The 26,986-nt window shown below is 61.6% G+C and overlaps 2 protein-coding genes across 3 annotated transcripts in view; one reads left to right on the top strand and one right to left on the bottom strand.

The window, feature by feature from the left end:
- FAM163B (family with sequence similarity 163 member B) overlaps window positions 1–19,081 on the top strand; it is a 29,835-nt gene extending 10,754 nt beyond the window's left edge. The window contains exons 2-3 of the mRNA XM_047768844.1: window positions 16,437–16,552; window positions 17,262–19,081. Coding sequence (XP_047624800.1) covers window positions 16,460–16,552; window positions 17,262–17,666 — 498 coding nt within the window. The 5' untranslated portion in view covers window positions 16,437–16,459 and the 3' untranslated portion in view covers window positions 17,667–19,081. The remainder of the gene's footprint in view (window positions 1–16,436; window positions 16,553–17,261) is intronic.
- Window positions 19,082–20,666: 1,585 nt separating this feature from the next.
- Window positions 20,667–26,986, bottom strand: part of ADAMTSL2 (ADAMTS like 2) — a 35,536-nt gene continuing 29,216 nt past the window's right edge. For both annotated transcript variants that reach the window (XM_047768842.1, XM_047768843.1), the window contains exons 14-19: window positions 26,191–26,404; window positions 25,866–26,021; window positions 25,260–25,430; window positions 24,388–24,564; window positions 22,044–22,188; window positions 20,667–21,288 (exon numbers count right to left, since the gene is read on the bottom strand). In XM_047768842.1, coding sequence (XP_047624798.1) covers window positions 21,170–21,288; window positions 22,044–22,188; window positions 24,388–24,564; window positions 25,260–25,430; window positions 25,866–26,021; window positions 26,191–26,404 — 982 coding nt within the window. In that variant the 3' untranslated portion in view covers window positions 20,667–21,169. The remainder of the gene's footprint in view (window positions 21,289–22,043; window positions 22,189–24,387; window positions 24,565–25,259; window positions 25,431–25,865; window positions 26,022–26,190; window positions 26,405–26,986) is intronic.

The raw sequence follows: 26,986 nt of genomic DNA, 5'->3' as shown, positions 1-26,986 counted from the left end.
ATGTGGGTGACAGTTATAACTATTTTAATGTCCTTGTCTCCTAATTCTATCATCCGTGCCTTTTCTGGGTTAGTTTCAATGGATTTTTCTCTTCGTAGTGGATTGCGTTTGTTTGCGTCTTTGCATGCCAAGTAATTTTTTTTTACTGGATGCCATTGTGAGTCTTACCTTGTTGGGTGCTAGACCTCTCTACGTACGAGTGAGCTTTATTCTTGGATGTGGTTGCTACTTGTAAAGTTTCTTTTGAGCCCTACCTGTTATGTTTTAGGAGGCAAGACCAGGCACATTTAGCCAAAACCCTTCTAAGTGCTGTACCTAGTGCTCCAGGAATTATGGCATTTTCCTTGCTGATAGGAACAGGAACCATTCACAGACTGTGTGGGCTTTGAGTATAATTTCCTAGAATTCTTTCAAACTGTTCTTTCTCTGACCTCAGGGAGTTTCACTCACAGGCGTGTGCTGATCAGTACTCAGCCAATGACTCAAGGGGACCCTCTGCGGAGATTCATAGGTCTTTCTGTGCAGCTCCCCTCTCCAGGACCCTGCCCTGCAACCCCTGGCCACGTAGCATCCTTGGATCCTCCTCGACTCAAGGGGAGCAGCAGGGCTCACCTGGATTCCCCTGCCCCACAGACTGGAGACTCTCACCAGGCACAGAGCTGGGACAGTCCTGGACTCTCCTCATTCCTTGCCCATCTCTTGAGGACGGTCCTTCCTCATCTGATGTCAGTTTCATAGATTTCATCCTAAATTCTTAATCGTTTTAGGCTGTAGGGTAACTCTGGACCCTGCTCCTCCATCTTGGCCGGGACTCTGGTTAGCTTATGCTGCTCCTCCTGATGTGGGTTCGTGGTCCCAGTTAGGAGAGGCATCCCAGCCCCATTTTGTCAGTGAGCACACCGAGACACCGAGGAGCTAAGCGACCTATGCAGGGCGACCCAGAGCCTGGAGGCACAGGTGGTACTCCACTGCCCTGCCCCTCACAGGCAGGAGTATCGCTAACTCAGGGGCTCCGGTCACACAGCGGCCAGGACTCATCCTTGTCCCCCTCCCCATCCTGCCTTCACAGTCCTGCTCATGCTCCCTTCCGTCGCCCCCTCCCCTACCTTTCTCTCTGGCCCCACCCTCTCCTCTCACGGCCCTCAACAGCCTCTGGATGGCCGCTGCCCTCGCCATGCCTACCCATCCACCCCGCAGCCACAGAGGTGTTTTCGAAAAGCAGAACTGGTCCGATTACTGTCCTTATCACCCCCTCCCAGGCCTGCCCACTGGGCTCACTTATTCTCTCATCCCTCATCTGAGCGTTACTAGGTGCCTACTGTGGGTGCCTACTGTGGGCTGCCAGGATACAGCAAGGAGCAAAACAGATGGAGCCCCTGTCCTCGGGGACTCAAATGTTTGGCGGTGGGGGCGGGGAGAGACAATAAACAGCTGTGTAGTCTGTGAAAGGAGGAAGCCCGGAAGGATGAGCCCAGCCAGGAAAAGGGCAACCATGGCGGGGAAGGGGCTTATTTTGGACACTCGGTCAGAGCCGAGGGCCCGGAACCCCAGATGTTTGAGACCCGGCCTAGGAGAGTTGAGCTCAGCACCGTGTTCCAGAGGATGTGGAAAGCACTGCTGGGCTGTCTGCAGGGAGAGCCGTGGCCCAGACTGGCTGATGACGTGCAAGGAAGACAGACCTCAGCACAGCCTCCATGAAGTCGTCTTGTTTTGTTTAAAAAAAAAAAAAAAAAAAAAGGACTTCCCATTTTGGCGCAGTGGAAACGAATCCGACTAGGAACCATGAGGTTGCAGGTTCGATCCCTGGCCTCGCTCAGTGGGTTAGGGATCTGGCATTGCTGTGAGCTGTGGTGTAAGTCACAGATGCGGCTCAGATCTGGCGTTGCTGTGGCTGTGGTGTAGGCTGGCGGCTACAGCTCCGATTCGACCCCTAGCCTGGGAACCTCCATATGCCGTGGGTAAGGCCCTAAAAAGACCAAAGACGAAAATAGAGAGAAAAATCAAAATACGAAGAAGAGGAAGCCACAAGGGCTCTGTCAAGGCCACTGGTATGTCCAGGCCAGGCTCCCAGCAGGGTGTGCATCCAGGATGCCCTCAGTCCTCCCCGAAGGCCACGAGGAGGCAGGGACCCTGCTCCTGTTCATCACGGTGTCTGCCACAGGGCACAGTGCTGGCACACTGCCCATGCTCCACAGGCGCTCTTGGAAAAGGGGAAGGGGGCTGGGGAGTGACGTTAGCATCGCGTTCTAAAGATGAGAATGCCCATGGCCGGGGCCCCCCTGGCCCTAGGAGGAGAGCCTGGATTCACACCCAAGGCTCTCTGACTCCAAGGCAGGCCAGGGCTGGGAAGGAGAGCCGCACCCACAGGCACGAGCCCAGGCTGCCTGGAGGAGGAGGCATCGGAGCCAAACCTCTCGGTGGCAGGAATCCCTCGGGGGCTGCAGTGAAGGTCTCGCAAGAGCACGTATATAACAAACCACAGCTGCCCAGATGAGGTGGTTGAGGATGGCCTGAGCCGGGGGGTGGCATAGGGCATGAATGAGGTGGCCAGTTTCCTGGAGCTTGGCTGCAGCACCCTGCCTGGACTGCTGAGCGGGGCGAGCCTGAAATGGGAACCCTGCCCCCTGCCCCCTGCTCCCTGCTGGGCTCCCGCAAGGTGCATCCTGCTGCAGCCTCAACTGCAGACACGGGACAATCCCCCGGGGCTCCAAGGAGTCGCGAGGGCTAGAGGGTGACATCTGCATCAGGTCCCAACCCCCCCCCGCCCCGAGCCCTGTGAGGACTCACGGGGCCGCTCTGTGCTACCTGCCAGCACCGCCTCCACAGGCGTCTGTGTCCCCAACTCAGCGGCCTCAGCGGAGCCACCTGGGCCCCCTAGAGTCTCATGTACCTGTCCTGGGGTGGGCTGGGGTGGGGGGCGATGCTGAAGGGCAGCGGGGGCTCACAGGTGGGCCTTGCCAAAGCACAGCTGGCTGGGCCACTCCCAGGTTTCTGACTTGGTGGCTCTCTAACATAGAGTCCGCAGCTCATCAACTCTCTAGGTGTCTCTGTGGATGCTCTGAGCAAAGAAGCTGCAGGTGATTGTGGGCAATTGTGGGCGAGGCTGCCAAGTGGAGAGAGAGGTGGGCAGAGGCAGGTCCTGAGGCCAAAGAGGGGGCGTCTATGCTCTCGTAGGGCATTCCCTCCCCTACGTCCAGCCTTGCTCCTGCTCCAGGCTCTGAAGCCCCACTCCCTCCCCAAAGCCTGCGCTGGCTGTGCCCCCTGCCCTGAACCTCTGTCTCCCCAGCCCCATCCAGGTCTTGGAATGGAACTCAGCATGATGACTGGCCAACAGCCCCTGGCTGGGCAGTTGTCCAATTGCCGGGCACTGCCAGAGAAAGCGGCGTTTCTGAAGAAGGCCCCTGAGCCCCAGCCTGGCCCCAGTTCGGCCCCTCACTGACTGCGTGCCCTTGGGCACATGCCATTATCTCCTTGAGGCTCCATCTTCGCATCCATAAAATGGGATCAATAATTCCCACTCACAGGATGATGGTGAGGCTTAAAGGGGGGGACGGACGTGCTCTCGCCAGAGCAGCACCGGTGCAGACACAGTGCCCATCCGCTTTCCCGGCCGGTAGCCGGAGGTCCCCAGGGACAGTGGGGTTTGCCCAGGATCGCAGCAGGCAAGGAGCAGAAGCAGATGTGATCACGGGCTCCTGGGCTGCCGCCCCCTCCTCCTTCACTCTTCTCGCACGAGCCATCGCACGGCTCGATCTTCCCCTAAAGTCCTCAATGGCTCCACTGGGGTTAGTAGAGGCAAACTATTGCATTTGGAGTGGATTAGCCATGAGGCCTGCTGTACAGCACAGGGAGCTATGTCTCATCACTTATGATGGAACGTGATGGAGGATAATGTGAAAAAAAATGTATATAAATGTGTGACTGGGTCACCGTGCTGTACAGCAGAAATTGACAGAACATTGTAAATCAACTATAATAAAGACACATTTGGGGGGCATTCCTGTCGTGGCGCAGCAGTTAACGAACCCAACTAGTATCCATGAGGACGTTGGTTCGATCCCTGGCCTCGCTCAGTGGGTTAAGGATCTGGTGTTGCCGTGAGCCGTGGTGTAGGTCGCAAGACGCGGCTCGGATCCTGCGTTGCTACTGCGGTGAGGCCGGCAGCCGCAGCTCTGATTCGACGCCTAGCCTGGGAACCTCCACATGCCACAAATGCGGCCCTAAAAAGAAAAAAAAAATTTTTTTTAAGTGGTTCCAAAGCTCCCCCTTCCCCTCCCCCAGCGCTCAGCTCCCAGGGGCTCTGCTTTGGCCGCTGACTCAGTCCACGAGCATGTAGAGAGCGCCTGTTGTTTACTAGGGCCTGCGTGTCAAGGTGAGGCCAATGGTGGAGCCCGTGGGGCTCCCAGTCCAGAGGGGGAGGAGGCGGCTCCGGATGAACCTCAGGTGTGGAGCGACAGAGGGAGCCGTCTTCCTGCAGAGGAAGGACCCGAAGGAAGCAGCCACCAGAAGGCAGGGGCAGGGGTCCCCCCAAGCCAGGGCATGAGGGGACGTGGGGCGAGGACAGGCCTGAGGCCAGCGTGCGCATCCGCAGCTCAGACCCTACCTGAAGCAGAGGTGGGCGTCTGGGCAGGTCCAGAGGTGTGGACCTTCCTCAGAGCCAAATGGGAGCCCCTGCTGGTCAGGACTGCTGGAGGGCAGGGGGCGGGCATCCTTTAGGGCAATAGTTCTTCCAGCGAGGGCCGCGGTCCAGCAGATCAGAGACCCCAGGAAGTTGTGAGGTGGGTGTGTTCTCAGCCCACCTGGATCTCTGAGCAGAAACTTCCAGTGGGTCCCAGCCGCCCAGAGCCCCCAGAGGAGCCAGGGCAGCCCAGGTGAGACCTCCAATCTGATGCCCCCCACCCAGGGAGCTGGCCGATGGCTGGGGTGCCAACCCGGCCCAGGCCCCTGCAGGGAGGCAGGCCAGGAGTGAGGCAGGACAAGGTGGCAGTGCCATGGTGGTTTTGGTGGTTACTGCCCCCGACACACCCCCAGGTGGACAGCTCCCTGAGGTTAGGCCCGGGGGTCTCCCCAGCCCAGACCGGGACTGCGCTGCTGACCCTTCGGCACCATGGCCCTCACACGGGGAGGAGTTCTCAAAAGTTGGGGTCAGCACGAGGAGGACAATAGACGTGTCAGAGTGATGGGCAGGCAAGTGGCCAGGACAGGTGGCAGAATGGATGGGAGTGGCTGACCCACTGGGATGCTTTAGTATCTCGGGGCGGGGGGGGGTGTCACTGCTGTTCCCTCGGGCCTGAGCAGTGGCCAGTGCTCTGTGGACACAGGAAGGACCCCCAGCAGGCAGGCCCACCCATCTTGGACCCATGGTTATGCCTGGCCGGCCTGGAAAGCCTGCTCTCCCTGCTCGGGGCAGCCGTGCTGCTGAGGGATCCGGAGCATAGCCGCACTGGCCTGCAGGCTGTCGCCTGGAACGGGCGTGTCCCTGCTGAGTCTCTGAGCCGCCACCTGTCCCTCTAGGTCTGGCTCCGTCATAAGGGTTTTGCTAAACGTTGTTAGGCTTCCGTGGAGCTCAAGGCTGAGCCACAGTGATGGGCAGAGGCCAACTGAGGTCCTGACTATGCTTCCTCCCTCCTGCCCCGCCACACTGGACACCCTCCCACTCCACGCCTGATCCCCCGCCTTCGAGGAGAGCCTGTGTGAGCGCCAAGGGAGGAGCAGAGGGTGGAGCCCTGGCCCCGCGCAGGGACATAGTAGGTGCTTCATAAACGGAGCGCTGATGGCCCCAGCAGACCCTGGCCCGGAGCTCCCTCCTATGGACCTGCCACAATCTGAGCCGGTACCAGGGGCTGTGCCCAGGTCTTGGAAGAGGACATTAAAAAGAAAAAAGAAAAAAGTCAAGCAGCAAACAGGGTTTTGCAAACCCGGCTTCTTGCACATGGTTATTTTAAGGGAGAGGAAGTGCCAGCAGCGCTTGCAGCTGAGCTGGGGCTTCCTCGGGGTCTCAAACCCGCCCTCCCGTCCCCACTCCCTGACATGCTGCTTGGGGGGGGCACAGACAGCACAGCCCCAGAAAGGCCCTGAGTGGTACATCCCAGCTGCCCTTCGCCAGGAAACACAGGGGGGCAGGCCGTGTGGCAGGTGGGGAGCCACGGGGGCAAAACCCCGTCCCTCGCCTTCCCTATCCGGTGAGGGCTTCCTGCAGGGACCCCAACTCAGTTCAGAGCCCCTGAGCTTTGGAGTCAGGCCTGTGTCCTTGCGCTGCACTGCCCCCTGGTGGCAGACGACTATAAAAACGTGGCAAAGCAGGTCCTTGCCTTCACCGGGCTTACAGTCTGCTGAGGACAAGGAGACGCCTGCACCCCTGCCCTCCCCCCATGGGCAAGCCAGGGTGGGGCAGAAGTGGGGGGGGAGCATACAAGACCCTGGCTGGGTGGCGGCCCCAAGTCCAGCCCCTGCTCCCACCCCTAGTCGGTGGTCCGCGTGCCACTCTCTGGCCATCGCCCTGTCGGTGAAAGGGAGTCCTGAGGACCCTGCTCCGACTCTCGGGGTTAAGGGTGCTGGTGAAGGGGGTTGTGTCCTGCCCGGCCCAGAGGAGCGCTCAGGACAGGATGGTGTACTTATGCCTGTGGGGAGGCCCTGGGGAGCCATCCAGGGTGACCTGTCCAGCCGTCGGTTCGGGAGGCCCTGCGTGGCAGGAGGGCGGGGCATGAACCCCAGGTCCTGAGCTTCCTGTGGGCTGAAGGTCGGATTTCCCTGCCGTGTTGGGTCACCGGCGTCCATGGCCAGAGGGCCTGCCGGAGCCCCGGGGTGGACCAGGAGCTGCTCCCCAGCCGAGCCTGCTTTTTCCGACCACGGGGAGGCAGTCGGCAGAGGTCTGGGGGCTGCTGAGCCCCACGCCTGGCAGCTGGGGCCTCGCCCTCCTCCCACCACCACTGTGGGGCCCAGGGAGGCGGTTCAGGGTCTCTGGCCTGTGCCCAGCCCTCACTCTGAGGCAGATATTGGGGTGACCCTGAGCAAGACTCCATCTCTGGGGCCACAGCCTCCCGTACCACCCACCCGGCCCTGTGGAGCCAGGGACACAGCCTTGTGTGACCACACACCCCAGAGCAGCCGAGTTTCACTCCTCTGGGCAAATGGGCAGTAAGCAGAGGCGGGGGCTCCGGGGGGGACACACTTCGGAGCGGGTTCCAAGGGCCCACCTCAGAAGGGGCTCCCCGGGCCAGGCCTCCCCTGGGGTGACCCGGGGCCTCCCGGGTGCTGCCTGCTGCCCCAAGGACCAGGGAGAACCCGGGCGGCTGCAGCACAGCTCCCCGATGGAGGCCAGGCTGGGGACAGGAGGGGACAGAAAGGCCACCCTCCCTCTTTCCCCAGGGAGCAGGGAGGCTGAGCCCCCAGCCAGCCCAGTGGGGCAAAGCCCCACTCCCTCCAGCCTCCTGGCCGCAGTCCAGGTCCTGGGTCCTCTCTCTTTCTCAGCTCCGGCCGCACCCAGAGCAGGCTGAGCCGGGCCACCAAGACCTGACATCCATCCTACCCGGTTTTCCGCACGTTCGGTGGGTTGACTCACTCCTCCAGCCCATTCACCCCTAGGAACCATGAGTGGGTAACCTTGCAATGCTTCTGGGCACTGCTTCCCACGCGGCCTGGGAGCGTGGTGTGTCCACGCCAGGGGGACCCGGGGGGGGGGGGCATTGAGATCGAGGCGTCGGGCGCTGTCATCCTCTTGGTGTCATTAACCCTGACGCTGCTGAAGCGAGGCCCAGAGAAAGGAGGGACCCGCCACTCCCCGTGGCACCCCCAGATCTGCTGGGCTCCACAGAAGAAATTCCAGTACATTCTTCAGGAGCTCAAGGACCCCCTCAGGTCACTCCTTCACAGCTGGCACCGAGTCCCTACTGTGTACCCTGCTCTGGGGTGGACAGCAGGTGCCAAGCAGTGGGCCCCGGGCAGGACCTGCTGTTACCTGGCTGACTGTTACCTGCTGTTACCTCAGCAGAGCTCTGGGGAGAGCTTCTGGAAGTCTGAGAACCCCAGAGACACAGCCGCTGTGCTCTTTCTGGGGGTCCCTCAGGGGATCCTGGTCGCAAAACCGGCCAGCGTTTCCCGAGCACCAGCAGCCCAGCCCCAGCCCACCTGGCAGCACCAACCCACTGCTGCAGGCAGCCACCGGCCTTGGAGCCCAAAGTGGGCATGGGCCCCACCCACTCAGTCCCTGACACCTGGTCGGCCTGGGCGCTCTCAGGACCGGGCTGACCTGGACCGAGGATGGAGCTTAGAACAGGGTGGGGGTGTGGGGGTCCCTCCAGGTGCTATTGGGGGCTGCCTCTCCCGGCCCCAGGCCCCCACACCAGCACCACCACCGCCCCTGCCCCCACCCCAGCCAGGCTCTGGATAGTATCAGACAAGGCTCTGGATAAGACCAGCCGCCGCACTGGAATTTATCTAGTTATTATTACCAAACGCAGGAATCTGGGAGCCCGCGGAGCGTGAAATTAGGACCAAATGTGAAGGAGGCCCAGACGGGGCCTCTGCCGCTCCCGCTCAAGGCTGCGGGGGCCCTGGGGCTCCCAGGTAGCAGCCGTGCTCGGGTAACCAGACAGATGTTTGTGGAAGCAGAGTGCACTGGTGCTCCATCCGCTCCCGACGCCAGGGTGAGGAACGGCCGGGCGGGAGGGCAGGCCCAGCCCTGCCTGCTGCGCCCAGCCTCTGATTCCCCATCGCCGCTCGGTTGAAAGGGCTGCGTGTGAAGCAAGCCGATTCCAGGGGCCCCGCTCAGACCCACTGAGGCCTGGGCCTCTGCATGTTTTCCAACGCCTGGCGGGTTTAGAAATGGCTGGACTGGTTGAGCCGGAGGCCCAGCCAGTGTGGAGGGTGCAGGGCTGGGCTTCTCCTTGGCTCCTGAGCGGAGCACTGGGCATCTCAGGTGAAGGCGGCGGACAGAAGCCTTCATTCAGCACCGCTGTGCACCCTGCGCCCCACGCGGCCTGGGCGGGGCAGTGGGGACAAGATGAACCCAGGAGACCACAGAGGCTCAGTCCTGAGTCTTCAAGGCCGGAGCAGGGGAGATGGAGCAAGAGGAAAGAGAAAAATGGGAGAGACTGAAACGAAGAGCCTGACACGTGGTCCAGATGGCAGCCACGTGGGGGTCTTCTGCCGGGGGAGGGGCTGGAGGGGAAGGCAGGTGGGCCGGCGTCTGGCTCTGCTGCCAGGTGCTTCCTGACCACCCCCCACACACACACACACACACTTGGTCCTCACGCCGCAGAAGACAACTGCAACTAGTAAAGCAGTAGCTGCCCCGCAGACGTGGGGCTATCAGAAGGGGCTGGTGCCTGCCCAGCCCCTCCCCCACAGACCCTGGGCGGGGCGCACAGAGGGGCCCCATCCCACAGCCTGTCTCTGGAAGAGTCAGGGGTGGGGACAGGGAAGCAAAGCTGTTTATAAAGCTTTAAACCCTTTTATGGTCCCAGGGGGCAGATTAACAATTCAGCGCAGTCTTCCATGGCCAGATTGTCTTGGCTGGCAGTGGGGCAGCGGAGGCTTCGGGGAGCAGGAGAAGGGAGTCTCCCCCAGGCTGTCCCTGTGCCTGCCGGCACCTCTCTGCCTCCCGCCTCTTCTCCCCACAGCCCTCCCTGTCGCCGTCCTTCTCCCCACAGCCCTCCCTGTCCGCTCCCAGCCCAGCCTGTCAGTTGGCCCTCCTTCCAGGACGGCTCAGAGCCCTCTCCTCCAGGAAGCCCCCTGTGGTTCCTCCCATGCAGTGCCGCCCCCTGAGCCCCACTGCCTGACATTGTTCTCCAGGGGACGTGGGTCAGCCCGATTTCCCTCCAAACTCCCAGGCGAGCGGGCATCAGCGTGTTTGCAGCCCTTTCCCGCTCTGTCCCCGTGGGGACGCCATCCTGATGTATTGCTCGGACCAGTAGCCGGCACTTTTTGACATTCGTGATTCTGAAGCTTTGTCATGCATCTCAGTTATCTGGACCCGTCACAGGCAAGGCTGGTGAAAGAAACAAATTTAGACCCTTCAAGCCCAGAGCTGGCAGGAATTGGTTTTCTAAATCCTAGCATACCCATGTCACAGAGAGGGAAACTGAGGCCCAGAAAGTGGCCATGACCCAGGGTTACCAGCAAGTGTATGGCAGGAGCCCCCCACACACACCTGCCCGTCCTCACAGGCAGGACAAGGGCCCCTTGAGTTTGTCACCGTGGTGTCCAGCTGGGCAGGGTCCCCAGGCACGGGAGGGTCTGAAGAGTGACAGGTTGGCGAGGGCAGCAAGGGATGGGACTTGCAAGGGGCCTCTGGCTGCTGTTCTTGCTGTTCCTGAGGTCTTGAATGCCCCCGCCCCCCGCCCCCGACTGCTTTAGCCTCTCCCACGCACCGCACCCCCAGCGCTGGCACTTCAGGGTTCTGCGGGGTGCTTCACTACGTCCAGGAGGGCTTCTTGGAGGGGAAGCTCTGTTCTGGGCACTGATGGCCGGGTAACCTCTGGAGAGGCAGAGGGAAGGGCACAGTGAGAGCAGAGGGGTGGCTGGAGGGCGGTGGTGAGCGACAGATACATGGCACTCTCAGGGGCTGTTCGGAATTAACCGTGGACTGGTGTCAGGCTGGGGCGCAAGCAGAGCTGCCAGCGGTGTGTGTGTCTGCTGGCCGGGCCTGGCCCTGGGACCAGCGCCCGGTGCGGGCGTTGCCGCCCCTCGGCGTGCATGTATCTGCACGGTGTGAGGTGCAGCCGCTCCAGCTGGATGGGGCAAGGGTGTTGGAGCCACGGCTGCTGACAGCCCTGGGCGCCTGGCCTGTGCCTGCACCCCTCCCATCACGCCGCCAGGCTGCCTGCCGCTGGGGTCCCCCCCGCCACCCCGAGCCAGGCAGAGCCAGGAGCCATCTGCATCTCAGAGCGGGGAGGGGGCTCTGCAGCCACATCCTTGGAGGGCCTGCGAAGGATCTAGACCCAGAGAGGGAAACAAATATTAACAACAGCAATGGAAGCACAGCACACCTGCAGTCTGGTGGGGAACTCCGCCTCCTCCCATTTTCCAGAGAAGGAAACGGAGGCAGAGAAAAACAGAGGCGTTTGAAGGCCCACTCTCACAGCTAACGGGAGACAGAGCCTGGCTGGCTCTCAGGGGGTCTAAGTGGGATATTTCGGGGCGGGGGGGCATCGAGTTTCATTTCTGCATGTCTTCCTTGGCCTTGCCCAGGCTTCGTGATGTCCTTCACTGATGAGTAAGACGGCGATGATGTTTTGGGGTGCAAACGGCAGACGCACGCTGCAGGTGACATGCTCACAGGAGTCACTCTGTGGTTCTCAGGGAGGGAGTTGAGATGCTGTCAACTTGGACCGCGGCCTGGCTTTCCCTGGGCCCCTGTGTCCTTCCTCTCCTCCCCCTGGACCGGCCCGTCTGGCGCTACACACGTGCCACCCTGGCTGCAGCCTGTGCTCCCACGGCTCCACCCAAGGTCAAGGGAGAGCAGGGACCGGCCAGTGTCCACGTCCCACCTGCACTTCCTGGGAGAAGAGAAGAGCGCTGGCCCAGCTGGGGGGCCCTCCCTCCCGACCTCAGCAAGCTGTGGCCAGAGGGGCAGCAGCAGGGGGCACAAACCGGTGCAAACCAGCTCCTCCAGACCAGTAGCTTGGGGGCAGGGTGTCACCCCCAAACCTGACCAGTAGCTTGGGGCCAGGGTGGCAACCCCCCAAACCTGACCAATAGCTTGGGGGCAGGGCGGCACCCCAAAACCTGTCGTCCTGTTGCCGTGTCCTCAGAAAGAGGACAATGAGACCTGGGACTCCGCCGGGGGCAGGGGAGGTGGGGGCACATCTCGCCCTGGAACAGGATGGTCACAGCAGATCTGGCCTGGTACGGACCCCAAAACCACTGGTGCACGTGGCCTCTGCTGGCCTCAGGTGGCTCGTCTCCCGAAGTGGGGGAGACACTCTGTGGTTAGCGTGGGGTCTCAGAGAGGGGGTCGGGGGGCCAGGACAGGATGGGAGGGGCTGTCCGGGAGGCCCAGGACCCCCCGGGACAGGCAGTGGCCCACACATGGCTTTTGACTGCGATGGGCCCGTTGGCAGGAATGACACACGTGGACCAGTGGCCCTGACGCTGTAGCGGGATGACCAGAGTGACCCTGGCCTTCTCTGAACCTTGGTCTCATCACCTGCAAATTTGGGGTCCCCGTGCCTGCTCTGCCCTCCCACGGCCGCTGTGAAGACCGGGGGCGCTGCCAGAGGGCCATCCCACCGCCTGCTTTCTGGCCACTCCAGGGCCCAGGCTGAGACAAGCCGGGGTGTCCCCGTGAGGCCCCAGGAGGGAAGGGTGTGGGGGCGTCGGGCCCGGCACTCCGTCAGCAGCTGCCTGCTCTGCTTTGCCTCACCTCCGCGAAGAGCGTGAAATGCATCTGGACAGCAGGCCTGGCCCCTGCCCAGCAATCCCCCGCTGGCCGCCTCCTCTGCACAGCCAGCTCCCTGGATCCGGCCCCAGTCGGCCTGCACCCTCGGCAGGGCTGGCGGGCCAGCTGGCCTCAGCCACCCCAGGGGCTGAGGAAGGCCGGGGCTGCCCGGCAGGGTGCCCAGAAATGCTGGGGTCCCTGGGAGCTCTGGCTCTGTCTGTGTGGCCTGGGCTGCGTCTTCCTGACCGGGCCCTGTTGGTCCAGCTGTCTGGATCTGCTTGTCTGCACCTCTGTCTGAATTTGGAGCCGTCTGTGAGTCTGTGTCTGGCTGTCTCGTTGCTTTGGGCCTGTCTGGAGGGACCTTTCCGTCCATCTAGCTCTCTGCTCGGGGCCTGAGCTCCCTTCACAGTTTGCCTCTGATGCACATGCGGCCTGGGCGAGCCCCTCCTGGTCACATCCGTGTCCTCCTCCATCTGTGGACTGGCGTCCCCAGCGTCCCTGCCCAGACGCTCCCTCCCAGGCCACATGCCCCTGCAGACAAGCCTCCGGGGAACCACTGAGCCTCCAACCTCGCCACGCGGGACTCAGCTCCCTCGCTTCTGCCTCAGCAACCTCCCAGACCCCGCGTCTCCACGTGCAAAGCCCGTCTCTCACTTATTCTCACCCATTCCTGGAAGAGGAAACATCGGGCCCAGTTCCAGCAAGTCTTTGGCAAGAGGCTTATCAAAATCTTTAGAAACGTGCACGCCGCAAATCTCCTCACTGCACAGTCCTGTAATTGCAGAACGTGGGAACTGGTGCAAGCCCCTCGGTGCAGTGGGGTGTGGTGCAGCTGTGAAAAGGAGCCGCGAGCTCTGGGGTTCCCTGGAAGAATCAGGCATCCAGGGAAACGTGGGATTTCTGGGGATACTCAGTGAAAAGGGAAGTTGCAGAGGGTAAACGCGGCTCACCGCTTGGCTTAGACGTTTAGAAGGAAGCTGTGGAAGAATAAACCCGGAACTAAGTGAAATTGCCCTTCTGGGCAGAGCAGGGCACAGACGGGAGGGGGAGCAAAACCTCTCTGAACGCACCTGATTCTGTGCTTTAGACTTTGGAACCAGATGGTTTCTGCAATTAAAAAGCAAAGGTAGGCGTTCCCGTCATGGTGCAGTGGAAATGAACCTGACTAGGAACCATGAGGTTGTGGGTTCGATCCCTGGCCTCGCTCAGTGGGTTAAGGATCTGGCGTTGCCATGAGCTGTGGTGCAGGTCAAAGATGCGGCTCGGATCTGGCGTTGCTGTGGCTGTGGTGGAGGCCAGCAGCTGTAGCTCCCATTCAACCCCTAGCCTGGGAACCTCCATATGCCGCAGGTGCAGCCATAAAAAGCAAAAAAAAAAAAAAAAACTAAGAATTATCTCAGTTGAAACAGTTGTTTTACTACACATCCCTAAGGGCACAAGAACAAGAAGAATAACACATATCGAATGCCCTTCAGTAGACTTGTTAGTAAAAATGCTGGTAATGCTGCTTTTAAATTATCGTGTCTAATGGGGAAAGCAAATTAGTAATGACGTGTATGTGATTAGAAAGTAAAATTTTCATTGTAAAGACGTACAGACGTCACATTTTCATGAGCAAAAACCCTCTCATCTCCAACATTAGGTGGAAATATCAGGACAAACTCATCTTCATTTTTTTTTGTCTTTTTTCTTTTTTGTCTTTTTGTCTTTTAGAGCCACAGCCTGTGGCATATGGAGGTTCCCAGGCTAGGGGTCCAATCGGAGCTGTAGCTGCCGGCCTCCACCACAGCCACAGCAACACGGGATCCGAGCCACATCTGTGACCTACACCACAGCTCACGGCAATGCCGGATCCTGAACCCCCTGAGCAAAGCCAGGAGTCAAACCCGCGTCGTCAGGATGCTAGTCAGGTTTGCTCGCCACTGAGCCACAACGGGAACTCCCCATTTTTTTCTTAAAAACAAAAACAAAATGTTTAAAAAGGTTTCCTAGCTCTGGTCACTGAAACAGCCTGGGAACAAGGGACCCCGGGAGCAGCCAGCACCCCTCGTGCCCAGACTGAGTCCTCTAAAACCACGTCCCACCAAGAGAACCAGGGTGTCCCAGAGAACCCTGCAGCAAGAAGAGCTGGGCAATCTCAGCCTAAAAGCAACATGCCTCGAAGGACTACTGGAGTCTCCTCAAAATGACGCCAGCGTCACCTTGGCATGGGGGTGGGGGGAGCTCTAAACCCACGGACCCAGAAAGAATAATGACTGCAGTGGCTGGAAACACACTGGCGATACAAAAATCAGTGAGATCACGGAGTTCCTGTCATGGCTCAGCGGAAACGAATCCAACTAGTATCCACGAGGATGTGGGTTTGATCCCTGGCCTCGCTCAGTGGGTCGGGGATCTGGCGTTGCCCTGAGCTGTGGTCTAGGTCGCAGCCGTGGCTCGGATCCCGCGTTGGCTGTGGCTGTGGTGGAGGCCGGCAGCTGTAGCTCCAACTCGACCCCCAGCCTGGGAACGTCCATAGGCCGCAGGTGCAGCCCTAAAAAGAAAAAGCAAAAAAAATCAGTTTGATCACAGAGATACTCTAGAACCACCACCAACCTCCTGGGTGCCAACTTATTTTGAAAATCGAAGAGATTAAGCACTGAGCAGCTACGCCTTTCCTCTGCAGACTGCTTCATATTACGGTAGAGGTAATAGGGAAAGTTCTTGAGAAAAGAACCAGAGCACATACAGGCAGAGGAATGATGGCTTTGGAAAAGTCGCTGGTCGCAACCCCGATGCAATAAGAGATCTCGGCAGCAACTCCCAGGAGCTGCTGCGAGGCTGAGCGGGAAGGCAGATGGGGAGCTTTTTTAGTGGGAGGATTGGGGTGACAGCAGCTGAACCCGCTGGTTAATCCCAACGTCACGATGAGACAGACAGCCGTCTCGGGGCCCTGAGAGTGATGTGACAGGAAGCCAGCTTAGAGGACAAACGGTGACCGGGGAACACTGGAAATGCAGCTGGAGGAAAAGCAGCCAGTGCTGGTACATGGAAAATTCTGTGAGATAGATGACCCACTTTCTCCTGTAAACAGCGTGGGGCAGGGAGGGGCGAAGTCTGAACGGGAACCGAACCTTTCTGCCGTCAAAGGAGCCAAACACAACTGCATCCTGATTGGAACCATCCAACAGTAAAAAGACATTCTGGAAATGATGAGAGGTTTTCTTTTTTTTAAGAAAAAAGATCCTCACGGTCAGATTCTGCACTGAAGCATTTATGAATAAACTGATATGCTCTGGGTTCCTGTTTCGGCTCAGCGGTAACAAACCCGACTAGTATCCACGAGGATGCAGGTTCAAACCCTGGCCGCGGTCAGTGGGTTAAGGATCCAGTGTTGCCGTGAGCTGTGGTGGAGGTCGCAGATGCAGCTGGGCTCCCGTGTTGTAGTGGCCGTGGTGCAGACCGGCAGCTATTGCTCCGAATGGACCCCTAGCCTGGGAATTCCCATATGCTGCAGATGCGGCTCTAAAAAGACAAAAAAAAAAAAAAAAAAAAAGATGGCGAATTTTATGTGATGTGTATTTTACTGACAATTAACATTGTTCAAGAAAGGTATCCGTTATGCTATAAAAGGGACTATGGTTCAAAATTACATTGCAGAAGAAGGTTTAATAAGGAAAAATCAGGATGATACTGTTAGTTGAAAAAGCAGGTTTCAAAACCGTAAGTTCAGGCTGACTGCACTGGGGTACATTTTAAAATGCGTGAGCTTGTCGCCCAGGCTGAAAGTGTGCTGGGCTGAGGCCCTCCCTTACAGGCTCATGAACCCTTCACAGGGCCCCGGGGGAAGGGGTCTGTGCCTTGGCGTCTCCTCCTGCAGATGTGGAAAAGTGCTGGGGGAGGCAGAGCCTGCGGGGCTTGATCTCCTGCCGCATCTGCGGGCCCAGCCCCTGCCTCCAGCATCCGGGCCCCGGGAATTTTGTTTTCCTTTCCCCCCACTTTCCTCGACTTCCTAAACGAGAAGCGCTCCCTCTTGCAATGGGAGGAGATGCGGAGAAGCTGGTGGCGTGTGTTGCAGGCTGTTGATGGAGAAGGGGGCGGATGACAGCCGGGACAGTGGTTATCACCGGGGGCATCTTGGCGACAGTGATTCTGCTCTGCATCATCGCGGTTCTGTGCTACTGCCGCCTCCAGGTACTCGGGGGGCTGAGGGAGCCCAGGGAGGGGAGCCCAGGGTGGGCCCTGCAGGGCCGGGGCGGGGGAGCCCCCCAGAGGGCTGGGGCCCAGCTGCAGGAAGAGTCAGGTCCCGAAGAAGGGGCAAACAGGCAGCCCCGCCCCCTGGACTCCACCTGTGATGACAGTTTCCCAGACACCCTGCGAGGTGAGGCCGCTGAGGCTCAGAGAGGGTGAGGGTCTTAGCCAATGGCACACAGCTGCCAAGCAGGGAGCGAGGGAGCTCTTGAGCTGTGCACTCCCTGCCCCACCCCCCGGGCTCCAGGGCTGTCCTAGGCTCCCCGAGAGAGGATGGGGGAAGCCTTGGGTGCTGAGCAACGTAGCACAGCCTGGTGCCCTTGAACTAGACCGGGGCCAGACTGCCTGGGCTCGAATCCCAGCTCTGCTGCCTCCAGGCTGCCTGACTGCCCCCCAGCCCCCACCCCACCGGTGCCTCCGTTTCCCCACCTGCAGAACGGAGGGGAACCAGTCATGGCACCTGCCTTGAGTTGCTGTGGTTGGAAATGAGCACAGCCCTCATTTAGGGGTCCCAGGAATCCAGGGTGCCTGGCCCGAGCGAGCTCCCGCAAGTGCCAGCGGCGCCAGGGACTCGGGTGTTTGAGCTGGGTGCCGCGTGCCCGTGCAGAGGGTGGGCGGGGGGCTGGGGGTCACAGCGGCTCTCTGCCCACAGTACTACTGCTGCAAGAAGGACGAGTCGGAGGAGGACGAGGAGGAGCCCGACTTCGCCGTGCACGCGCACGTGCCCCCGCTGCACTCCAATCGCAACCTCGTGCTGACCAACGGCCCGGCGCTCTACCCGGCCGCCTCCACCTCCTTCAGCCAGAAGTCCCCGCAGGCCCGCACCCTCTGCCGCAGCTGCTCCCACTACGAGCCGCCCACCTTCTTCCTGCAGGAGCCCGAGGACGAGGGCGTGCGCAACGGCGGGGAGCGCGTGGCTTACAGGAGCATCAGCCAGGAGGACGTGGAGCTGGCACCGCCCGGGAGCTTCGGGGCCCTGCAGGCGCTCAACCCCAACCGCCTCTCAGCCATGCGGGAGGCCTTCTCCCGGAGCCGCAGCATCAGCACCGACGTCTGACCGCGCCCCCCGCCGCCCACTGGTCCTGAGACCATGGGAGGGTCCCCGCGGCACACGGGCCTGGCCCCAGGCCCGGACCGGGGCTTGGCCCAGCCTTCCTCGCATCCTCATCAGCAGGGGGGCCGGTCGGGCAGCTCGGGGGCTCAGTGCAGGGATCAGAGCCGGTGAGCGCTAGAGTGGCCGCATCGGGGGCGTAGGGGTCGCTGGGGCCTGGGCGGGGAAGGGAGGCGGGCATGACGCAGGCTCAGGTGAGCAGTGGCCTCCAGGTGACAGGCTGCAGAGCAAGGTAGGGCTCTGGAGCATTGACGCCAAGCTCCTGATACCAACGCTGCCATTCGGTAGGGGTATGTAACGTGGCTGCCATCCCAGCCCCAGGAACGTGGCCATCACTGCCGGCATGGCCCGGCTGTGCCACTCCCTCCCTGGGCCTTTGTCTACCTACTTGCTCCAGGAGGGGTGGCAGCTGCCATGCTAGGGGCCCTGCAGCACAGGCCTTGCCTGGTGACTGGGGATCAAGGATTCTGTTCCAGGATGGGACCTCTGAACCCCCCCCCCCGACCCCCCCCCCCGCCACACACACACACAGAGACACTGGGCGAGCCGGCCTCCCTGCAGTCCCCTGGGATGCCAGCCCCAACTGGCTTCTTGGTGAAAATTGAGGGGGGAGGGGCCCAATGCCGAGGTCCCCCTGCCTTGGGAGTGTCCACGTTAAATACACAGCCCAGTGCTCAGCCCTGGCGGGGACCCAGAGCCGTGGACCCCGGGCTAAAAGGCCCATTGACTCCCATGAGCCTCCAGGAATCCTGGTCTGGGTCCCACCTGCCCGGATTCTCAGGAGGATCTGAGAGCAAGGCCTTAGGCCGCCCCTTCCCAGCTCCAGCGCCGTGTGAAGCCCTCAGCTGAGCCCACGTGCCACCAAGCTTCCCACAGGGCCAGAGGCTCCTCCATCCGGCCAGAGGCATGCCCCAAACCCGGGAACAAAGCTCCCCTCCCCGACTCAGAGGCACTGTTTCCCCCAGAGCCCCCTGCCTTCTCCCAGGCTCTCTCTGCCTCTGGACCCAGCCATGGAGCCCCCCACCCGTACAGGGTGGCCCCCAGCTGCTCAGGAAGATGGACCAGGCCCCCCAGCTAAGCCACCTTCCTGAAAGACAAACCTTTGGGGCAGGTGGCCATCCCCAAACCGTGGGCAGCACGAGCGCCACGCGTCTTGCTGTTTCTCAAACGTGCTCCTGAGCTGTGGCTCTGGACGTGAGTAGAATTAGCAAGACTTACTATTTTGGGCATTCTCGAATTTTCTTTCCCCTCTTTTTCCTTGCTCCTCCTGCTTCAGTTTGGACTTGCTCATGGAATTGAACCCCAAACCCCAGCATCCCCTTTCTTTGTCAAACCCCAGGAGTTCGTTTCTGATGCATCAGCTTGGGGGGTGGGCGGGGGCGGGGGTGGGGGGCGAGGGCCAGGAGGTGGCACGTCCTCTGGCTGTTCTGTCCGATGTCCTCTTTCCTTTTCTGGTCTCCAGCCTCTGTCTAGATTCCTGGGTCATTTTGACACGAACACGCACCCGTCCATCAAGTTCACTCAGCTCCCCGGTGGGGACCTGCGGGGAGCTGCCCTCTCCCTGACAAAAATCAAGAGCCAATAAAACTCCTCTCCAACCGCCCGAGCTGTCTTCCCTCTGCCTGGGATTCCGGGCCAGCCCAGCCCCCTCTCGGGAACTTGCTGGGAGGGGCTCTGTCCAGCCCCAGCACCAGGCAGAGCTGGCCTGTCCTGTCGCATCCCGCAGCCACATGAGGTTTTGAGTTTCCCAGGATAGCCTGTCGATCTTCCAAGATTGCAAATCGCCAGCCTCAACCCTGAGCTCCTGGGGAGCGGGCTGGGGGTGACGACAGGCTGATCCACCTGGGGCACATGACTGACCTCTCTGGGCCTCAGTCTTAGCATCAACACAGTGGGCGACAGAGATACCGAGCTCATAGGGCTCTTAGGGAGACCAGCGGAGGCAGTGCTGATAAAGCACCGGACCCGGGTCCAGCACGCAGTGTCTGCACAGTCAGCGCCAGTGGAAAGAAGGATGCGAGGAAGGTCAGGGGCAGAGGAGGTGGGGGAGGGGACGGGAGAGGAGCAGGGGGGATGACAGAACAGGGCCCAATGGTGGGGGGTCAGGGAGCCCCCGACCCCTGCCCCACCCTCGAGGGTGCCCCTTCCACAGGCCTCCATGAACCCTCAGTGCCACTCACCCGCCACAGCCACACACCCCCATGCCATCCTAAACACTGGCGAACCCTGTCTTGGTCTCAGCTGGGGACAGGCTGGCCCTGCATCCCGAGGAAGCAGCCACTCGCCTCCCTGCTCCCTGTCCCCAAAGGAGACCCTCCCCATGGCGTCCCCAGCCCTGCACGCTCGCTGTCCCATGGTGGGTGGACAGCCACACTCTCTTTCCTGGAGCAGCCTAAACGTCACCTCCCCCAGGAAGCCCTCCTGGTCCTTACACACACAGGTCCAGATCAAGAAGCCCTTCGAAGAGGCCCAGGGAGCGGGGCGATGGGTGTTTCCTGAGCACCAATGTGGGTCCCCCTCCATGCCCCCCACCCAGCCGGCCCCACCTCTTCTGTGCCTCCCACCACGCCCCGAGGTAGGAGCTCTTCTCTGCCGAGGTTCAGCGGACGGAGCTGGCTCAGGCCCCACCATGTTCTGCCAGGTCCCCCAGCCACCCCGCTGCCCGCGTTGAGAGGTGGGAGATTGGCTCCGTTCTGATGGCAGCACCCGAGTCCGGATGTCCCCGAGCCCCCTCACCGCAGGCTGCCCACTCCTTCTGTCGCCTTCTGCCTGCTCTCCCATGACTGTCATTTCCTCAGGAGATGCTGCAGCCCGGCCCCCAGCCCCACGCAGCCCTGGACCCGACGCCGCAGCAAGTCCTCCCGAGTGGGTGAGTGGCACCGGCACCCTGGCTCTCGCAGCCCCACAGCCACCCTGCCCCTCCTGGCAGGGCTCTAGTGCCCAGGATGCCGCCAGAAGTACAACCACTTTATTAACATACAGAGCTGACGGCTCCACGCAGCCACGGGCCGTAAGAAAGACGCCTCTTCCGGGCGTAAAGTGCGGTGGGCCCCTCCGTGCCAAGAGCTTCAAATCCGTATCAGGGAGGCCAAGGAGGCCAAGTTGTGAGATTAAAATCCCTCCGGAAGGAGACACCAAAACAGGATCAGGATCCCAGGCTGCCGCAGCCCCTCTCCTCCAACCCCGCAGCCCCGGAGGGACAGAGGACGTCCCAGGCCCCCGGGTGGGGCTGGGTGCCAGGCTGGGGACCGCAAATGCACCGTCCTTGAGGCTCTATCCCGGGAGGGCCGACGGGCGCTGGGGGGGGCTCTCCGGCCCCGGGACAGCAGGGGCTCAGTGTCATGTCTTCACAGCCGGGTGCCCTGCACGAAGGGTGTCCGTGGAGCGGCCCCAGAAGTGGCTGTGGCCCCCAGGATGGGGTGCTCGGTCTCTGGGGGCGGCCGCCGGGCCTAGGAGTGGGGGGGCCTGCAGGAGCGGCAGCACGCCTTACTGTAATACCAGTGGCCGCAGAGGTTCACCTTGATGGCCAGGGCGCAGTTGGTGCCCGGCTGGTCCTGGCAGCTGTCATCTGGGGAAGGGACGCGGTGGGCAGCACAGGGGATCAGGAGTCGGTCATGGGGTAACAACTTGACAGGACGCACCCCCCACCACCACCACTGGAGAGGAGGCTGGAGCTCTACCTCCTTTCCTGCCCCCTCCCTCTCCAGGGATGGCACAGACCCCACCACGGGGTATGAAGGGTGCCCAGGGAAGGGTATATGCCCAGAGCCCGGGATTTAGAGGAGACACTGATCTCAACCCTGGGAGGCCCACAGGTGCCCCCTACACCCAGCGGGTCCAAAGCAGAGCTCATCACCTACCCCCAGTGCCCCTCAGAGCTGAGGACCCGCGCGCATCTTCCAGGTGCCCGGGAGACCTGGCTGCAGCCCCCCGCCTCCCTGCCTCCCACAGGCCAGCTCCAAGACGCTCAGGTGGACGTCCTGGATCCCCGGTCTCCTGCCCCGCAGAGGCCCCCCCACCTCTGGAAAAGATGCTCTTTCCAAAGTGCGGGTCTCAGGGTGGCTCCCAGGGCCCCCCAGCCCCAGGCAGACCCCACCTGCTGCCCTTCCCGCCCTCCCCACCCCGCCCGGCCAGGTTCAGCCATCAGCCCTTCCAGGAGGGAGCCTGCGCTCCGCCCCAGGCCTTGGTCTCTGTGGCCGTCAGAGCCTCCCGGTTCTCTCACCCCCCCCTCCCCGTGCCTTCTTGTCCTTCCGGCCCTGGCTCAGCCTCAGGCTCTGTTCTCCCTGGAAAGCCCCTCCCTGCCCCCAGGCCCTCGCTTCTCACCTGGGGGCTCCGTGGGGCAAGGCTGCAGGTCGCAGGCCTGTCTGCCAACCGGCTTCACCAGTGGGTCGCAGCCCCGGACGATGTCGGTGCCCTGGTAGCACTTCACGTCTCGCATCCGCACGCCCACCCCGCAGGTCTTGGTGCACTGACGGGGGAGAGACGGCGTGGCCGAAGCCCTGCTGGCACGGCAGGGGTTCTGGCCACGGAAGCAAACCCCCCCCGCCCCCGCCTGGCGGCTGAGTCCCCACCGACAGGGGACACACGGGAGCTGGAGGTGACGAGCAGAGGAAGAGCACCGGCTGGCAACCAGGAGACACCGATACTGGTCCCGCCCAGAGCCGCCCGGTCTCCCCATCTGCAGTGGGGGGTGGCTCTCCTCTCTGCACTCTTGCGCCCCCCTCCAGCCGTGGGTCCTTCGACTCCAGCTTTCCTGGGGCCTGGATCGCTGAGGACACACAGGGCCATGGCCAAGGGAGCACGCCAGTTCCCCACGCCAGTGAAAAGCTACTTGCTGTGGGCCAATGTAATGCATCTTCCAAAGCCACCCCACCCCCACGGCGCCCTGTTCCAGATGTTCCCCTTGGAAAGCCCCACTGGACTGCCAGACCACCAGGGACATCTGCTGACCCCAAGTACCCCGCCGTCCTCCCGCCAGCATCGTACAGGCGGTGGCTCCCTCTGTCTCCGCTCCCCCCCCCCCCCGCCCCAGTGTGGGTGACCCCACATCACCCAGGCACAGCTGGGACTTGAGCTCTCGGTTTCCTTGCCAGGGGGAGGGGAGCTGCCCCAGGCCCCCCCTCCAGGTCTCTGTGCAGAGCCACAGTGAGAACGATCCAGGCTTGGCAGGAAGGGCCAGCCTGATGCCTACGCCCAGTGGGGCAGGGGGCGGCAGGGGGTGCTGGCTGGGCACCCAGCACGGATGACAATCAGTCTTGGTGGATGTGCCCCGAGGAGCCTCCCAGAAAGAACGCACATCAGGGAGCCCTGGCCTCCACCCCTCTGCCCCCAGGGGGATGGGAGCTGAGAGGAAGCACTCTCACTGAGCCCCCACCCTGGAAAGTGGCAGCCACAGGGGAAAAAGACACCATCCAACCACGGTCCCCCGTCATCCCTGGCCCACGCACCGTCTGGGGCAGCACGGGGGATGCCCTTCCCCACCCCAACCAGGCTCCTGCGCAAAGACCCCTCTGAGCCTCCCCCCCCACCTCCACCCTGCATCGTGCTCCCTCCTGGAAGCCATGGCATCGCTACGGGGAGGGGTCCCTCAGGCGCAGGAGTGGCGATGCTGCAAAGGAGATGCCGAGGAGTCGGTGTGAATCAGTAAAAACCGGAGTCTAGACGTGACCCCGCCCCCCAGGCTGTAAGAAAGGCTGGGGTGGGTGCGAACAAGCCCCCCGGGGCCTTCCACGGGATCTCACCAGGAGGCCTCCACAGGAAAGGCCCCGGAAGAGAAAAACAGCAGAAGTTAAACTCAGCCCCTTGGCTGGGCCAGTGGATCCCCCTCCACGGGCCGACCCCACGCACCCACCCTAGCCTCCTTGGGATGTTCATTGCAGATCCCTTGCCCCCCCGCCCCAGACAGACTGACCTCTGCCACATCCCCCACTAGCCATGGGTAAGCTCGTTCTGACCTTGGGGGCTCCTCCCCTGCGGGATGGGAAGGGGACCCCTCTCTCCACTGGTGCTGCCTGGAAGAGCAGCGGTGGGGGGGGGGGTCAAAGGGCTGGGCCCCGCCCACCCACAGTGGTTTGGCCAGAAGGTGGGAGCCCTGCTCTCTGCTAGAGAGGCCAGATCTCGGCTCCACGCCACCTGCCAGCCTGAGGCCAAGGAGCCCACAGAACCGTGGAGGGACCAGGCCTGTTTCAGGACAGGGGCTGCCATTCCTCCTGGCTTCCCTCTGCCCACGCCGGCACATGCCTTGTCTTCTCTGTGCATCTCTAATCCCGTGTCTCTGCCTTGACTCTGGCTCCCAGGGCCTAAGCTGTATCTGAGTCAGCCCCCCACACCCCCAGTACCCACCTGGCATCTGTCTACCCCATGGTGGGTGTCAAATGTACGACTGAAAGGCTACAATGCAAGGCCAGAAGTGACCTGGGCCAATGAAGGCCCAGGATAAGCACCGCAGGGATCCCAGAGGCGAGATCCCAGGGGGGCTTCCTGGAGGAGGTGGCTCTCACACCAGCTGACTTAATAGAGCTGAAACTCTTTCCAGGGACGGAAAGCCCTGACGGAGGCTGAGAGGGAAGATGCGAGGGGCCCTGGGGTCGGGGAGGAGGTACTCCAGCAGGAGGAGAACTCAGGCCTGGCCTCAGGGGGCCTCAGAGGCAGCCAGCGAGGCGCTTACCTCAGACCAGGGGCTGGTGTACCACTTGAAGCAGGGCCTCTCGAAGCAGGTGCTCTCCTCGGCGGGCTTCTTGGCCAGGCCGCACTCGGGGCCGCTGCGGGTCTGCGGCTTCCCATTGGCCAGCTCCATGCACAGCACCAGCCTCTTTTTCACCCCTCGGCCGCAGGTGGTATTGCACTGGGGCCAGGGGACAGAGGGGCACGGTCAGAGGTCAGGACAGCCAGAGCGCAGAGCCCACAGTCCCTCCGGGGACAAAGGCTTGGTCACTAGCAAGTGGGTGAAAATGCTTAGATCGATGGCAAACCGGCTGAGAATCTTGGTGGCTATAACCATTCAGCCTCAGGTTGGACCCAAGCAGTTTAGCAGAACACCAGCTGCTCTGAAACCAAATGGTTAATGACAATTTGAGTCAAGATGACTTAGCTAAGAGTGATCTGCCTGGAACAAATGGATGAAAGCAATGTGGCTGAGAACAACTTGCCTTAAAGCTTGACAGGTGACCTTGACAGGTCGGGTGGTCATGAGAACAAAAGAATGCACAGCCCCCGGGCCAGCCCGCAAGCCTGGGTGTCCACCCATTGGGAGTGCGGGGTTGGGGGGAATAATACTGGCCTCGCATGCCTCACTGAACATCCGCTATTTCGATTTGGGAAGATTTTCACAGTTTTCTCACCTGTGGGGGTTTCTGCTATTTCAAATTAATGTTTAGTGAATGGTACCATCATAATTTCCAATTCAATCCCTGTTGGACCCATCTGCCATTCTGGCCACTTGGCTCTCAGCCAAAGGCTGGCTCTCCCAGAGCATCGGCCAAATTGGGGGTGGAGGGGCGGTGGTGGGGGGGGGACTGCTGCCGGGCTTGGGGCACTCACCCGCTCCCAGTCCTGGGCCAGCCAGTGGGCAGGGCAGTTCTTGTCCCCACAGGGGTGGATGGCCAGAGGCTTGGTCTCCATCTGGCACTGAGACTCAGGCACCACCCGCCCGTCGCTGGTCTTGCAGTACACGTGTCTGATCATGCGGCCCTGCCCACAGCTTCCACTGCACTGCAGGGGGACACCCGGGTTAGAGGCAGAGCCCCCTCCCCAGTCCCCCAGATGTGTCATTCCCAAGAGAGAACAGTGGGGGGAGGGGAAGGGGTCGCTATGGTCACCACTTTTAAAAGAACATTTTCTGTTCTAATTACAGAAATACTGCACAGCCGGTGAGGAGCACAGAGCAAAGCACACCTAAAACACCAGAAAAGGTCACCTGTGCGCCCAGCACCCAGGGGGACCCCAGTGAGCCCCTGAATGTCTCATGCAGAGGAGAGAGGAGAGAGACAGAAACAGGGAGCTTATCAGAGGGGTTCCGGACATGGCCAGTGTTTGGGGATCAAACTTTTGATTCCTTCTAATAACGCGGGGGAAGGCCAGTGAGGTGCTCGCCAGAAAAATAGGGAAACCGAGGCACCGCCAAGCGAAACCAGGACCCGCCCTCACCGGCCCCCAGTCGGAGACGGTCCACTGGCGGTCGCAGGGGGGCCCTGTGCAGTCTTTCTCCCCCACTGGCCTGGTGTTGGGGTCACACAGCTTCTCGTCCTCCGAGCAGCGGATGTCCCTGGTCACCACGCTGCGCTCTCCACACTTGGCGGTGCACTGAGAGGGAGGCAGGGTGAGGGTGGGGCCGCGACTGCCCCAGATGTGCGCAGAGGCTGCGCACACGGGGCGTGCACACGTGGTGCACGTAGGACCGCCCCCCCCCACACCCCGGCCCGGCCCGGCCCGGCCCGTCCAGTCCCAACCGGCTCGCTCTGCGCAAGCGCACCTCGGACCACTCCGACATCTCCCACTGCGGCCCGCAGGCCGGGTTCCGGCACGTCTTGCGCTCCTCCGGCCGCACGGCCTCTGCCGCCTCGCACAGGTCGCTGTACACGGAGCTGTCGAAGCCGGGCGAGAGCATCTTCCAGCAGCGCACGATGCGGAACTGGTAGCCCTCGCCGCAGGTGCGCGAGCACTCGCTCCAGCTGCTCGTCTCCCACCTGCCTCGGGAGGGGGCACGGCCTTCAGTGACCCCCACCCTCCACCCCGCTGGGACCCCGGTCCCCAGCTCCTCCTTCCCCCGGGGTCCCAGAGTCACAACAGGCAGGAAGCTCGTCAGGCCCCATGGCGGAAGCTGTTGCCGTGACGACCCCCAATGCCCTAGGAAACATCCCGGAGGGTGGTGAGTGGGCTCCTGGAAAATGCCCTCGGCTGGCAGCCTGCCCAGGAGCCCACATAACCCCCACCTGCTCTCACCTCCAGGCCACCCACCTGGCTGTCAAGCCACTGCACTGAGCCAGGTCCCTGCCTTGTTTCTTGGCTGAGGCTGTTCCCTCCTCCCAGAGTGCTTTCCCCTCCTGCTCCTGCCCCCCTTCTTCCTCCAACGGGGTGCACGCGTCAGTGTCCTGGACCCATGAGCCCCACTGTGTGGGTTCTGAGCTCACAAGCAGACCCCCATGGCCACACCCTGCTTCTCACAAGGTGCAGGTGCACAGGAAGTAGAAGCCTGGGTTAGAGCGGAGGCCGGGGTTGGAGCAGAGGCCCCAGTTTGGGGTGGAGGCCCGGGTGGAGGAGAGGCTGCA

Source organism: Phacochoerus africanus, chromosome 2, assembly GCF_016906955.1.
Source record: "Phacochoerus africanus isolate WHEZ1 chromosome 2, ROS_Pafr_v1, whole genome shotgun sequence".
Taxonomy (NCBI): domain Eukaryota; kingdom Metazoa; phylum Chordata; class Mammalia; order Artiodactyla; family Suidae; genus Phacochoerus; species Phacochoerus africanus.
This window is presented reverse-complemented; position numbering and strand designations above follow the sequence as displayed.